This window comes from Herpailurus yagouaroundi, unplaced genomic scaffold, assembly GCF_014898765.1.
Source record: "Herpailurus yagouaroundi ecotype Mexico unplaced genomic scaffold, PumYag 160, whole genome shotgun sequence".
Lineage (NCBI taxonomy): Eukaryota > Metazoa > Chordata > Mammalia > Carnivora > Felidae > Herpailurus > Herpailurus yagouaroundi.
In genome coordinates this window covers 6874188-6888635 of record NW_024412401.1, presented here as the reverse complement: position 1 = coordinate 6888635, position 14448 = coordinate 6874188, and the positions used below count along the sequence as shown (strand labels likewise).

The 14448-nt window shown below is 41.1% G+C and overlaps 1 protein-coding gene across 9 annotated transcripts in view; it reads right to left on the bottom strand.

Moving 5' to 3' along the window:
- ADAMTSL1 (ADAMTS like 1) overlaps positions 1 to 14448 on the bottom strand; it is an 885520-nt gene that overhangs the window by 178400 nt on the left and 692672 nt on the right. For all 9 annotated transcript variants that reach the window (XM_040481343.1, XM_040481342.1, XM_040481344.1 and 6 more), the window contains one exon: positions 5409 to 5710. In XM_040481343.1, coding sequence (XP_040337277.1) covers positions 5409 to 5710 — 302 coding nt within the window. The remainder of the gene's footprint in view (positions 1 to 5408; positions 5711 to 14448) is intronic.

The window sequence follows — 14448 nt, the reverse complement described above, 5'->3', positions numbered from 1 at the left end:
AGAGAGAGGCAGAGTGGAGTAGGGGAGGGGCAGAGGGGGAGACAGAATCCGAAGCAGGCTCCAGGCTCCGAGCTGTCAGCAAAGAGCCCGATATGGGGTTCGAACCCATGAACTGTGAGATCATGACCTGAGCCGATGTCAGACGTTTAACTGACTGAGTCACCCAGTTGCCCCAACAGGCCAAAGTTTCCTAAGGTGATGTTATACGGACTGAGGTCACTCGGAAAGACTGCCATTTAACAAGTGACATTTTGGGGTGCCTGGTGGCTCAGCTGGTTAAATGTCTGACTCTTGATTTCAGCTCAGGTCATGATCTCACGGTCATGAGACTGAGCCCTGCTTCAGGCTCTGTGCTGGTGTGGAGCCTGCTTAAGTTTCTCTCTCTTTCTCTCTCTCTGACCTTCCCCAACTTGCACTCTTTCTCTCTAAAAGAAGATGACATTTTATTTATTTATTTTTTACAGTTTATTCATTTATTTTGAGAGAGACAGAGATAGCATGAGTGGGGGAGGGACAGAGAGAGAAGGAGAGAGAAAACCCTAAGCAGGCTCCCTTCTGCCAGCCTAGAGCCTGACACAGGGCTCGAACCCACGAAACTGTGAGCCACTTAACCGGCTGAGCTACCCAGGCTCCCCGAAAGTGACATTTTAAAGCCAGAATTGGAAGCACCTTTCCCAGAAGTCTGACAAATTAAACCTTTTCAAAAATCACAGTATTTACTTTGAGCACATGCATGTAAATTTTCTATTTCTTAAGCTTTTTGTGAGCTTTAAAATTTAAATATATCATGGTCAGTTCAGGCTGGAGCATTTGCAATTTCTACTAGACATTCAAGCTATCCCACCAGATTCCATAATGCTGGCTCCAGGGTGTTGCTCTCTTGGTTGCAGCTGGGATGAGCCATTTGAAATTCATGGTATGACAATGTAGCAAAACATTTCACAAGAAACGGTTGAAATCATCACTGATACTTCCCCCTGGGAGAGTCCGGCATTAAGGTAATGACGACAAAGTGCTGGATGAAGCTAAGTCTTCTATACAGAATCAAGACCTGGGGTTATATTAGAAATTAGGCTTTCAGGGGTGCCTGGGTGGCTCAGTCGGTTAAACGTCTGACTTCGGCTCAGGTCATGATCTCGCGGTTCGTGAGTTTGAGCCCCATGTCGGGCTCTGTGCTGACAGCTCAGAGCCCGGCACCTGCTTCAGATTCTGTGTCTCCCTCTTTCTCTGCCCTTCCCCTGCTCACACTGTCTCTGTCTCTCAAAAATAAATAAACGTTAAAAAAAAAAAAAAGAAAAAAAAAGAAATTAGGCTTTCAATTCATTTGGGTACCTGTTAATATTCAAGAGATTCTAAACGTCACTCTAAAATACATTTTCGCTTTTTCCGGCTACTGAATACTTTATGAAATTGAGTCGATGACATCAGCAGGAAGTGATCCCAGGTCCTACCACTTCCCCCAGTTGGAAGGGCTTTAGGTGTGGAGCTGTGTGGATGGTGGGCTCTGTTTCTCCTTCACGAACTCCTAGTTTATACCACTGAAGTCCTTCTATCACTGCAAAGAACAAGGGTCTCAAGGGCTAACAGTTCTAAAAGGACGTCAGTATTGTCCTCTTAGATATGCGTGTGGAACACAAATTTTCATTACCCCAAACCAATAAACCTTAGCTCCAGATAAGTATCACCTGGGAGGTGGTTAAGTGCTGAGATTAAGCAGCATTCCAGAGTTACCAAATTCGAATCTAACATATCATAAAACGAAACACGAGGCCTCAGCGGCACTGTGTTAAATGTCCCTAGCCATAGGGGCCATTTACTGGCATTCTTAGGTGGGGCCTTGGGTGCTGAGGGAAACTAAGGACAGAGCTCTGTCATTTTAAGGAGCATCTGGGACCAGCCCTGTGGTCAACACACAATACATTTTTGTGGTGTGATGCAGGAAATGCCTCAAGGGCAGGGCATTGTGAGCACAGTGCTGCGTAGGCCAAGGGGAGGTGGGAGAGGGCCGCCTGGGGGAAGGCACATGGAGGGAGGGAGCTGCCCTGGAATGGGGAGCTTGGGAAGTCACAGGAGGGAGGGCATGTGAAAACCTCACCTGTGAGGTCACAGCATACTTGGCCCAGTGGAGTTGGCCAGGATGTGAGAAGTTGGCTCAACAAATGCGTGCTCTTTCCTAATAGGCTAATATATGCACTTAGAAGGACATTTTGAACCAACACAGAACACATGTTTAAGCACACGACTTCACGATTCTGAGTTTTCCTTTCTTGACAGAAACAAAGGAGAGAGGACTCGTAAGGAAGGGGAGTGGCAGGTATAAGACTTCACCTTTCATTCTTGCGCAAGTACATTTCAAGTTTTCGCTCAGCTAGGTTTTAATGTTGATTTTACCGTCTAGGAGTTCAATGTAATAAAGCTGTTCAGGTTCAAAGCCACTCTCCTTGACCACACCTATTAGTTCACATGTGGGAAATTAAAATATAACAAGGAGATGATAGTGGGACGCAGGACACATATCTGAACAGGTTAGGCTAACTTTCAATCTTCCAGAAAATGGGATTTTCAGTGTTCATATCTCCCAGAAGAGCATAATTGTTACGTGATCTTTGATGACAGCTTGGGGAAACACAGCCACCAACCATAGCCTAAATTACTAACTAGTTCCTTCTGGCTGCTACCTCTGCTAGGTGAAAGGTTCCTTCTGTATCTATCCAGTGTTAGCTCTTGAGATAGGGAAGACAATAAAATACACTGACCAGCCTTATAACCCAAAATTGATTTAAAAGTTACCTGTTAATCCTGCACATTTTTGGTAGGCTTCAGCAAGAATGATTAAAAATATATACAACCTTGTGGGTTATATTTTGGTGAAAGATCAAAGTAGCACAATGTTACTGCCAAGCACTGACTTCAAAATATACATGTCCCATATAGTGAAATGATTTTTTAGTGCATATGGGCATCATATGGACCATATAACACAACCATATTTTCACCACTTTGGAATTTTCAACTCTACCATTTTAGGTGCAAATATATTACCTTGGCACAGTTACATAAGTGTAGGTAAGCATGCACAGTTGTTGACAGTTAAAGACATAAGACATTTCAGTAACTTTACCCTGCCTTGGCTATAAAGGATGCACAATTTATGTTATACAAAGACGCTCAGTTCCTACAGGCAGAGATCAATTGTATATCAAACCCCCAAATCTTATTTCCAAATCAGTATCTTCTGAAAACATTTGAAATTAAAACCACTCCACATGCTCTCTACACTTTGAGTTTTATACCACTGGTTGATCAGCAGAATGGTTAGATAAAGGTATCTGGTTATTTATTATTCCATTACTGCATCTATTTTTTCCATCTGCTCATAAAGTTCCAGGCTTGACTTGTAACTGAGAACCAGAACTGAGAGACCATAAGTAAAAAAAAATTTTCCAAAGCAAATTCATTTTAGACTAGGGATAATGATGGTTCCTTTCAGGTGATGATGGAAATTGGGGATAAACGCACCCCTTCTGAAATCTTGAGTCACTTGTTATATTGGAAAGAAGCAGTTGTGCCTATGGGTTGTGGTCTTTCCACCTGACTTCTCAGCTCCTGCCGGGGCTCAGAGATCACTGAGGCTTATTTAACACTTCTCCCTTGGTAGGCATGGAAGAAAAGATGCCCTCAATGTGTGTGGAGAAGAACACAAGGACAGAGATTAGCTGCGTTCCAGGAAATTCTTCCAGAATCAGAAGGAAGATTTTAGGTTTTAAAATAACAGGGCCCTCCATTAAGACACTTAACAATTTCAGTTTGAAACTGGAAGACTTGGAAACAAACAAGAACCTCAAGGTCAACACTATTAAATGCTTGCTAAAAGATCTGATGGAGAAAATGGATTCTTTGCTAGTATGTACTTGTTCCACTAGTATTCCTTTTCGACTGCATGTGAACATTTTGGGCACAAGTACTTGTACATTCATTCTCACTAACGATAAGACGGCTTTTTAAAAGGGTTTCCAAAATGCCATGGTTTAGAAGCCATTTTTGGAAAATAATTTTATTAAAAAAAAATGTTTTTTAATGTTTATTTATTTTTGAGACAATGAGAGAGACAGAGTGCAAGCAGCAGAGGGGCAGACAGAGGGAGACACCGAATCTGAAGCGGGCTCCAGGCTCTGAGCTGTCAGCCCAGAGCCCGACGCGGGGCTCGAACTCACGAACCGTGAGATCATGACCTGAGCCGAAGTCGGACGCTTAACCGACTGAGCCACTCAGGTGCCCCTGGAAAATAATTTTAATACTTTTTTATACCAGTTGAAAAACTTTGCTAGCAATACAGAACCATAAGGTGCCAAAGGGGGTTACTGCTAGCCACTGAGAGAAATTTGGCAAGGAAATTAGACAGTATTTTCCTCACCTCTCAAAATCTCTTTTGGGAGCCGACATGGGAGACAGTGGCTTTATGGATCTAATGTATGTTCTATTGTGTAAGAAAGATCATAAACTTGAAGAATTTCATTGTTGGTTTAAATGCCCTCCTCTTCCCTCACAACACCATCTATAACACCTAAAATAAAGAATCACCGAACCTGTTGTTATGGCTATGAAATATCCCTAAGAGAATCAGGTCAATATACATGGAAGCGTGTAATGTTTGTTAAATGATAATCGTAAGGGGGAAAGCTTCAGGAATTCTCTAAGTGCTTAAAGCAGTGAGGTATGCTGGAAAGACTTTGGACAGGGAAATAAATAATTAGCAGGCCCAATCCCAGCTGTCACTCACTAGCTGTGTGATTGCAAGTCAACCCAGCTTCTTCAGACCTTCGTCTTCTCATCTGCAAAATGGCGGTGGGGTCAGACTTTAAAGTCCTTTCCTGTTCCAGGTAAGCACACTGTTATGTGCCCTTTATACATCCTTTTCCCTTTGTAAAGAGGTACTGCTTTGGAAAATCCGCTGAGTAAAGCGAGGGGGGCGGGGGCTCTAACCTATTCTGGGGAAGAGTAGAATGTTTTGTCATCTTGGGCCTTGGTCCATACCACATGCACTAAAGCAAGGACACAGATAAATAAAACTGAATGTTGAGAGCATTGCCAGGCTAGTGTCAACTGTGTTTCTCAGTCAGATACCCTAGGATATATTGCAAAACATCAGAACGACAACTGAAAGTAAAAGCATGAGTTGTGTTGGCCACTCCAGCCGACAGTCTGAGCGCCACTCAAGCCCAAAGAGAAATACATCTGTGTTTCATTCAGTATGCTTTCCATTTAGGATGGCTTCCTCCCCTCCTCCCCCTGCTTATCATTCCTGGACTAGAGGCAGTCATGTGACACAGTCTCCTGCAGGGAGAGAGGATAAAGAAAAAAGACAAGATGATGGTGGGGATGTGAGCCAGAGCCCCCCCCCTTCTTACCTCCTCCACAGGACTCGGAGCACTTGGTGAAGCCCTCATACTCCCAGTCATACAGCTCGTCGAAATCCTGCAGGCCACCGAAGAGGCCATCTGTCTCTTCTGGGTTAAACTCAGGAGCTTCCCCGTTGCATGGTCCTGCATAACAGGCACGCTGGGATGCTGGCTTGGGCCCCTCACATTCATCAACAGGCAGGTCAGCCACGGACTGGGAGAAAGACAGGAGCACCTGGCACCTCACCATTCGCACCTGGGTCCCCACACCACAGGTAACCGTGCAGGCTGACCAGGCTTCCGGGATGAACCTGCAGTCGGCAAGCAAACAAGAGGACAGCATGAAGAGCCCCAGGCAGGAGACCCTGGGGGTTGTGGAGGGCTGCATCCCACCTGCCGCCCCTGCCCAGCGCCGTTCGGGGCTCTGCTACCCTGTCCTGTGATGGGTGCTTCGGTCTAGTTCAAGACATTCCAGCCACAGACCACCTGCTTTCTCCCTGCTTTGCACCCACAGCGGTAGCTCTTCAGAGCAGGAATTGGTGGTTTCTTCACTCTCTCTAAATCCCAGCACTTGTGCCTTCTGAAAGATGCTGGCTATTCTTATAGTAGACTAATACGGATCCTAAAACTATCACAAAATAAGCCCTTGGCGATATTTAAGGAGGTGGGTTTTTTTTTGTTTTTGTTTTTTTTTAGTCTGGATCTCATATTCTGTAACTTTCTTTGCTTTTCTGCTCAATGTGCGTCCCAAGATTTATTTATATATAGAAAGAGGTTCTTTTTTTGTAAGTTTCCAAGAATGGAGCAAAGTCTTGTTCCTCACACATTCTTTGAATTAGTCTGGACTACAATTCTTTTTATATCATAGTGAAAAGCCGTGCTACAAATTTAAATCCAGAGACATGTCACAGTAAACGAGAGATCCTGAATTCACACAAGTTTGTGGGACGGCAGCCTCCCTGCCCCCACCCCCTGAGAGAAACCACACTAGTGAGAATTTGGTTTTTCTCTGAGTTTCTCTACAATGTAGGACAATATCAAATTCCAAAAAAAAGACTTTCCCTCCCACTAATCAACAATGGCCCATAACGGCAATGACCTTGAGAAGGACCTAGGGAAAAAAGCCCAGAGGGAACCACTAACGTTTTCAGAAAGTTAGTATAATAATCTGGAAAAAGAACTTTGGAATAAATATTTTTTTATTTTTCCAGGATCCTACTGCTTTTTCACAGAGAGTCGTGCTGAGGAGGCATGCAAACCCGGTCCCCTAACTTTGACTTTGGCAGGAAACGAAAGAACTGATAAGAAGGTTATAGCATTAAATCCTAGTGAGTGCAAATGGTTCCTATCTAGTTTAGGGAAATAGAAATTCTAGCAGGAAACCAGTCCAAGTTTTCAAATTGGAAGGATCAGAACCAAAATGTTTCCTGGGCCTGAGCCTGAGCCTGAGCTGTGCACGGAGCTGGCCAGGAGAACCAGACTCTCCTGACCCCCAGCAGCTCATGGTGTCTGAGCCACGGAAGAGCTTAGGAGAGAATGAAGGTCACATACAACCTTGTCAGAAAGGTGGATGAGGGAGAAAGACCCACTCAGAATTATTCCCAGAAGTTCTCATCACAATGTCACCTCCCTCTCTTATTTTTGAATTCTTGATCTGTCTTCTGGCACCTAGAGAACATGAGGGAAAAGCAGTATCCTAAAAAATTAGAAAGTCTCCTTTTCTTTGAGTAATGATACCTGTAGGAGCTTTTTAAGACTGTAAAACCCCAAATCACAGTCAAAATAATTTTAACCCTCTTATTACACATATATCTGTCTGGCTCTTGGAACAAAAGTGACAACAAATACACAAACACTGAATGTTACAAGCCAGGTGCAGACATGAAGGAAAACACAGACTGAACTATTTTGTTTATAAGGAAAACCTAAAAGCAAATGAAAAGCCCTCCAACTCTGACAATGGTGTGTGAATAATGCTTCCTATTTAATAATGTGCTGAATTTTATTGTCAAATAAGAAAGATGACACGATCGCAAAAAGAACTGTACCCTATTAGCTTTTCCTATGCATTAAGAGTTATTGTTCTGTTACCTATAACATCTTCAGAGACCATTACAAGACAACAAGGATCAGCTAGCTTTTTCTGGAAGGGGCCAGATAGAAAATAGTTTAGATTTTGTGGGCCATGTTTGTGGGTCTTTGTTATTGCAACTACTCAACTCTGTCAACATGCTGCGAAAGCAGCCAGAGACAATATGGAAGCAGATGGGTGTGGCTGTGTTCCAATAAAACTATATTTACAAAAACTAGAGGGAGGGTGGTAGCAGAAAGGTCTGAATTTGGACTGTGGGCTGTAGTTTCCCAACTCCTGCGATAGGACCTTAAGTGGAGATAAACCAAACACACCAAGATTCATAAATAATATTCCAACTTATTTTGAGACTTAGTTCCTATCTTTTCCACATATATGAGTTTATAAGAATGATGAGCAGTTAAATTGATTTATGTTTTATCCTCCAAAACGAGACTCAGATGAAACCTAGAATATAGGTGATGTGCAAACCAAACCCTTAGCTCTCCTTGCCTATAACGTTAATCGCTTTGTGTTTGGTCTCATTCCAGGACCAGGAAGATAGACCACAAGCACACAAAGTAGAAAGGGTGCATTACTGGAACCTCATGAACTCATTGCAATGTTTGAACCTTGTTTATTTTGAAGCAGCATCCAAATGATAATAAATGTGTGTGCGTGTGTGTGTGTGTGTGTGTGTGTGTGGGCATGGGCATATGAGCGGGCGTTTGTCTATATTTGGTTTTCTGGGCCTTTAGGGTTAATAGCAAAAACAATAAACATCCATTTTATGTCTCCCAAGTGAGAGTCTTATCAAATGTCAAATAGCCTTTCTGGCTAATCTCCCAACCCACTATCCTTAGGTCTTCATCAAGTTCACACCAATTAAAAACTATTTGGCTTTTAAGCGGTGCTGTCTTCTGGCAGTCATCTCAATTTCTCTCATGCACACACTGTGTGATATAATATATTCTCTCTTGCTGAAGGCATGAGATTATATTTCAAAAGAAAAATATCTAATAGAGTGAATGGCCAAGTGAATAGAACTGGTTTTCATTTGAAACTTTCCCCCACATTCCTGGATCTCCCAATGCTGTGTTTACTATCTTGAGCTTTCTGGCCACAAGTGGGAAGAAGCAAGGTCGGTGAGAGGGCAGGCAACTGAAGTAGGAGGTCTAAATGTAAGGTTGAGGACACCTGGTCTGAATAGTACTTGCTTAGCTAGAATCCTTCAAGTGGGACCTTTAAAATGCAGTCAATAGGTGCTTTTTTAAAATCATTTTTAATGGTTTTAATTTCCAATGTTCAATAAAAAATTACTATTGAAGTTTAATTAGGGTCCTTTGAAAGTTCTTTTTGTTAGCAGCACTGTTGCAGAATGGCTAGATGCTTGAGTTCTTTCAAAGATGGGCTTGAACTTCAGGGAATACCGATAGGATTTCGGCATTTAGTCTTCCCCGCTTTGGGAAATTCAAAATGAAACCTGGTAAATAGAGGATTTCTGCTTCTGTCTGGTCCTCAGTTTGCAAGACTAATTGTTGATATAGCTAACAAAAAGCTTATCCTTTAATGAGAGTTATTACCATAGTACCTTTTAGGAAACAGAAAACCGTGATAATCAAGTGCACCTGTAAAATCCCAAGGTGGTTCAGTTTCTATGTGGCTATTCTGATGTCAGAGCATGCACTAAAAGAATAAAAACAATCACTTGATTAATACAGTGCTAAACAGAAACTGTTCAGTCTTGGTTAACTAATCTTGTGTTAACTAATCACTGCAGAGCTTAGCCAGAGTTAAGCTCTAGTTTTATGCACACGTGGTTGATAACTTTTTTTTTTAATTTTTTTTTCAACGTTTATTTATTTTTGGGACAGAGAGAGACAGAGCATGAACGGGCGAGGGGCAGAGAGAGAGGGAGACACAGAATCGGAAACAGGCTCCAGGCTCTGAGCCATCAGCCCAGAGCCCGACGCGGGGCTCGAACTTCCGGACCGCGAGATCGTGACCTGGCTGAAGTCGGATGCTTAACCGACTGCGCCACCCAGGCGCCCCAACTTTTTTTTTTTTTAAGTAGGCTCTATGCCCAGCGTGGGGCTTGAACTCACAACTCCAAGATCAAGTCACATGCTCTACTGACTGAGCCAGCCAGCACCTCTGAGATTTTTAACTTTATCTCTTCTCCTCTTAGTTTCCTCTCCTTTCTCATATACAGTCATCTAAAAAACAAATCATCAGCATTGTACAAAATAAGAATGGCTTCATAAAAGTGTTATTGTGATGCTACTACTAGCCTCACTTCATTCTCTAGTTTCAAAATGCAAACTGAAACTTGCAGAAAATCACATGAAAAATACTTAATTTTGGTTTAGTTTTCCATCTTATTAAATTTCAGCCAGACGTCTGATGGGCTTTGTGGATTTCTTTTCCCTCTTTCTTTTGCTGTATGTTTGTGTATGAGAGTGGTGGCATTTAGGGGGAGGAGAGAGGAGGGAATGAACTGAATGGTGTAGGAAAAATTATAGACAACTTTAACACAGACCCAGGAGGTGACTGGGTGTCCTGTCAAGTGCATCCTTCCAAGCTATGGCAATCTCTCATTGCTATTTTACCACTCTACCAGTTAGAGAAAACGGATGATGAGAATGATTCTTGCCCACAGAATTGCAGATTAATTGCACCTAGTGGAATGCAATTGATTGTTGTCCTGTAAGCAGACCCATTTTACGTCTATTTGTACATTCACTCTAGCCTCTTATTTACCTAAATACATATAATTCTTTGAAATTTCCCTTGAATTGGTTGTAACATCTTCCTGGTTCCCTCACTAATTAATGAGGTAAACAAAAGCTTGAACAGATGTTCATTTTATATATGCATGAGAATCATGGTTTTTTCCCTTTCTAAAATTTTATCATTTAACTAGTGGCCACAGATGGATCTGGAAAATAGGATACTGGAAAAATAAAATACTGTATAGTAATTCTAGCCCAAATTAATCAGAGTCTTTTATATAAGTATATCATTTAGGGACAAAAAAAGTCCCCAAACTTTGTTGGTAATGATGCTGTTATTCCATAATGCCTCATCTATTTTTAATGAAATCTTCTTTATTCTTTTTCTTTAGTTTTGAAAAGTTGGTTCTTCTCCTGGTTATGAGCAACTCTTGCAAAATTAATGGAGTGAAACCTTTAGGAGAAGGTGTAGTTTCCTGAACCAAAGCTAGGCATTTTGGCATCCGAAGAGCCATTTAGAAACACAAGCAAAAGAAATTGCTTTTGGGTAGGACAGAAACTTGGAAAATGAAACATTTTCTTTCATCTGTCTCAATTTTACATGAGATCAAAAGACCTCATGTAAACTTTTTAGTTATTTAGTGTGTCTCAAGAAATTAAAAGATTTTTTTCAAAACCATCCAAAATAGGGAAACAAACAAAAACCTTTGGAATGCTACAAAGGGAGGGTGACTCTTCCTTTAGGGATTTTGGAATTAATTGTAAAACCCATAATTCCAAGACAACATTAAAGTGATTCTTTAAAAATATAGGGAGAGCAATAAAGTTCTGGGAGAATACTTATCCAAAATATGCCTCTCCATTCACTTAGAACCACACCTAAATCATTCCAAATAAATAACAATCTAACTTATTGTGAAAGATCTTTAGTCAAGGATACTTGACCTGAATATGGAATTATGAAAACATTTCTCAACTGCCTTTGTTAGCTTACAACTCTCTGGAGCTGCAAATAATTCATGCTAGTTATGCAACTCATATTAAAGTCTCCAAGCACAATTTCTCAAAGGTGTCCAGGACACCATTCCACAAAACATCTGATAGCACCACTTATTTTCATAATGTTCCTCTAATTCTTAAGCATCATACCTGGGTTGTGACAGGTTTTCATCACTATAAGGCACTTCAGTAGCATAACCAAGTATAGACCGATCCCAGAGATTTAAATAACAAAACAAAATGAGAATTTTTAATCAGCCACCAATATGCCTATCTGAAAAAAAAAAAAATTCTGTGACTGCCCTGTCTGATGCCACTAAGCAGTAACAAGTAAATAAATAAATACAAAGGAAGGACCCAATTTCAAACAGACTAAGGCAGTACTGGGAGAGCTATATTTAGTGGAATTTTCCAAGAAGCAGACTTGATTTTCTCATGATAATGATGCCCTTTTGGGTTCTTTGAGAGGCAGCTGGCCTCCGCACAAACGCCTCAATGACTTTCTTGCAGAAATGCTCAGCACTAGAAGTGGGAGAAGAAAGCCTGACTGCATCGAAGGGCACACTCTCCTTTGAAAGAGACGTTTTGTACTAGAAGGAAATGCTGGGGGTATCAGAGTTCCAACAAGTCAGGGCCTAACAGGCTCTCTCCAGGCCCACAACCTCATACTCAAAGACTCTGTTAAAGCTGGCTTGCAGTTCTGACCTATCTTTCTCGATATGGTTCCAGACAAGATATGAGGAAGAGTCTTACTAACGGAGGGATCTTGTTGACCATCAGGAGTTTGTTCTACTTTAATAGTAAGAGAAAAGCCAGCAGAAAGACAGGTAATAATCAGTTTCTGAGAATACGGGCCCTACAGTGTCGGCTCTTTGCAACAAATGCATCCTCAACTACCTTCTTCCCAGTGGCCCCCAAGGCAGTTGACCATGCCCTCTTTCTTGAGTGACTTTATCCTCTTGACTTGCATGACAGCAAACGCTTGGCTTTCTTTTCTTTTCTGGTCAGTTCCTTCTGTCTCCTTTTTAGGTCCTCTTCTCCTTAAACTCTAAGCACTTAGTGCCTTGGAGCTCAGTTTGGTGATGTGTTTGGTGATTCTTGGTTTCACACACCACCAGTATGTGAGCAACTTCTAAGTATTTAGAAGTATTTCATCTCTATTCTAAGTATTTCGAAGTATATCATCTCTATTCTAGACTTTTTTTTTTCGGAGCTTTATGCCCAATTTCTTTTTTTGGTAAGTTTTGGGCTAGGGAGCCATTTGACTCTTTGAAAGGAGTAAACATTAATTTAATATAATTAATCTATTTATCAAAAAATTATATAGTGCTTCTTATGTGCCAGACACTGCTCCAAGTGCTTTATAAATAAAAGCTGTTAAATCCTAATGACAACCAGATAAGAACTATTACTAGCTTCATTTAGTAATTAATACATGGGTGATGAAATTGAAGTATAAGTCATTCACACAGCCAGTAGGTTGTATGCTCATAACCACTGTTCATTGCTCTCTCTCCCAATTGACATTTTTACTTTGATATTTCAAAGGCATCTCCAACCTAAAATGTCCAAAATGGAACTCCTGATTTCCCTCTTCAGTATCTTATTCCTCTCCCAGTCTCCTCTGTCACAGCACATGATTCTACTGGCCATCCAAATGCTCAAGGACATTTAGGAGTTATTCCTGACCCCTCACTTTCCCCGACTCCTCTCTTCCAAATGATTCCCCAAGTCTATCAATTCTCGCTCAAAAATGTATCTGAAATTCCTTTACTTCTCTCCATCATCACTACAGCCACCTTGATAAAACAACAACAACAACAACAACAACAACAACAACAACAATAGCTAATGTTTACTGATGTTTTTTAAGCCCTTCATATATATTAGCTCATTATAATATTGTTAGGAGATGGATACTGTCAGGAATGTTGTGAAATGGGCAAAAGAGATCACTGGTTGTCCTTTCAGTGGAATGCTGACATTGTCTAACAGACTTTCAGGGTGGCAGGCTGTCTAATTAACTCTATGGAAGTGTAAGTCTTTGTCTTTGGCCAGACAGAAGTTTCCTTGTAGAGGGCTGGTGATGATACAAATGTTTCCAGTCCATAGTGATGGAAAGTTTTTTTTTTTTGTTTGTTTTGTTTTTCTGTTCATATAAGTGCCAAGGATTACTGTCTGGTAGAAAATAGACACTTTTCTATATCCAGTTCTGGTATGAATAAGTTTTAACATCTTACTGGTTCTCTTGATAATTCATGAATTCAGTACAAATTCTGGCATGTGCTCATTTTGTATTTATATGGGCCATAGTTTTTCCTTTTTGAAAATTATATTTTGACAGTACTCTTTTCATCCCAAATTCTAGATGATAAAGTTGAGGCACAGAGATTTTGAATGCCATACTGCTAAATAAATGTCAGATTCAAATCATGGCAGTTGACTCCAGAATCCATGTGTCACCATATTGAATGTCAGGTGACCACATAAGCCATGATCACTGAAGCCACTACCTTTCTGCTGGACCACCACAACAGCCACTCATCTGTTTTCTTTCTCTGTTAGACCTTACTAAGCCATTCTTCACCCTGTAGTTGTAAAGCTTTTAATTTTTTCCCAGAATACCAGAAGAAAAGCCAAACTCCTTGTCAAGGTTACATTATGCCATTCTCCATGTTCATTTCCTGCTCTTTCCCCCCTGGTTACTAGCCTCCAGCCACACTAGTCTTCTTTCTCTTCCTTAAATGTGTGTAATTCTTTCCTAACTCGAGGTTTTGGCAGGTGCGTCTCCCCCATGGATGACTCTCCTTTCTCTCAGTTTGTAATAGCTCCCACTCATCCTTCAGGACTCAATTGACATGTGTCTTCTCAGAGAAGACTTCCTTGAACCCCACACCTGCTGGAGCGCCTGTTAGACTCTCTTAGATCACCTCTTCATTTACCCATAGCAGTTACCAGCCTCTGAAAATCAAGTGTGAATCTTTATGTAATAACTATGTCCATCACTAGATCAAACTTCTGTGAAGTCAGAACTTCATGTAATAGATGCTCAGTAAATATATATGTTTATAATGAGTAAATGGATAGGTAAATAGAATGGTGAGTGTTGACATTATGAGTGACTTGGTTTGTTCTTGGGTCCAAAGACTGAAAGCAAGCTAAAGAGGCAACAGTCTTGAAACTCAGAGAAATTAAATCATACCTCTTAGTTCCGGGTATTGGCATAAGAAAACACAATTTTTTTCCT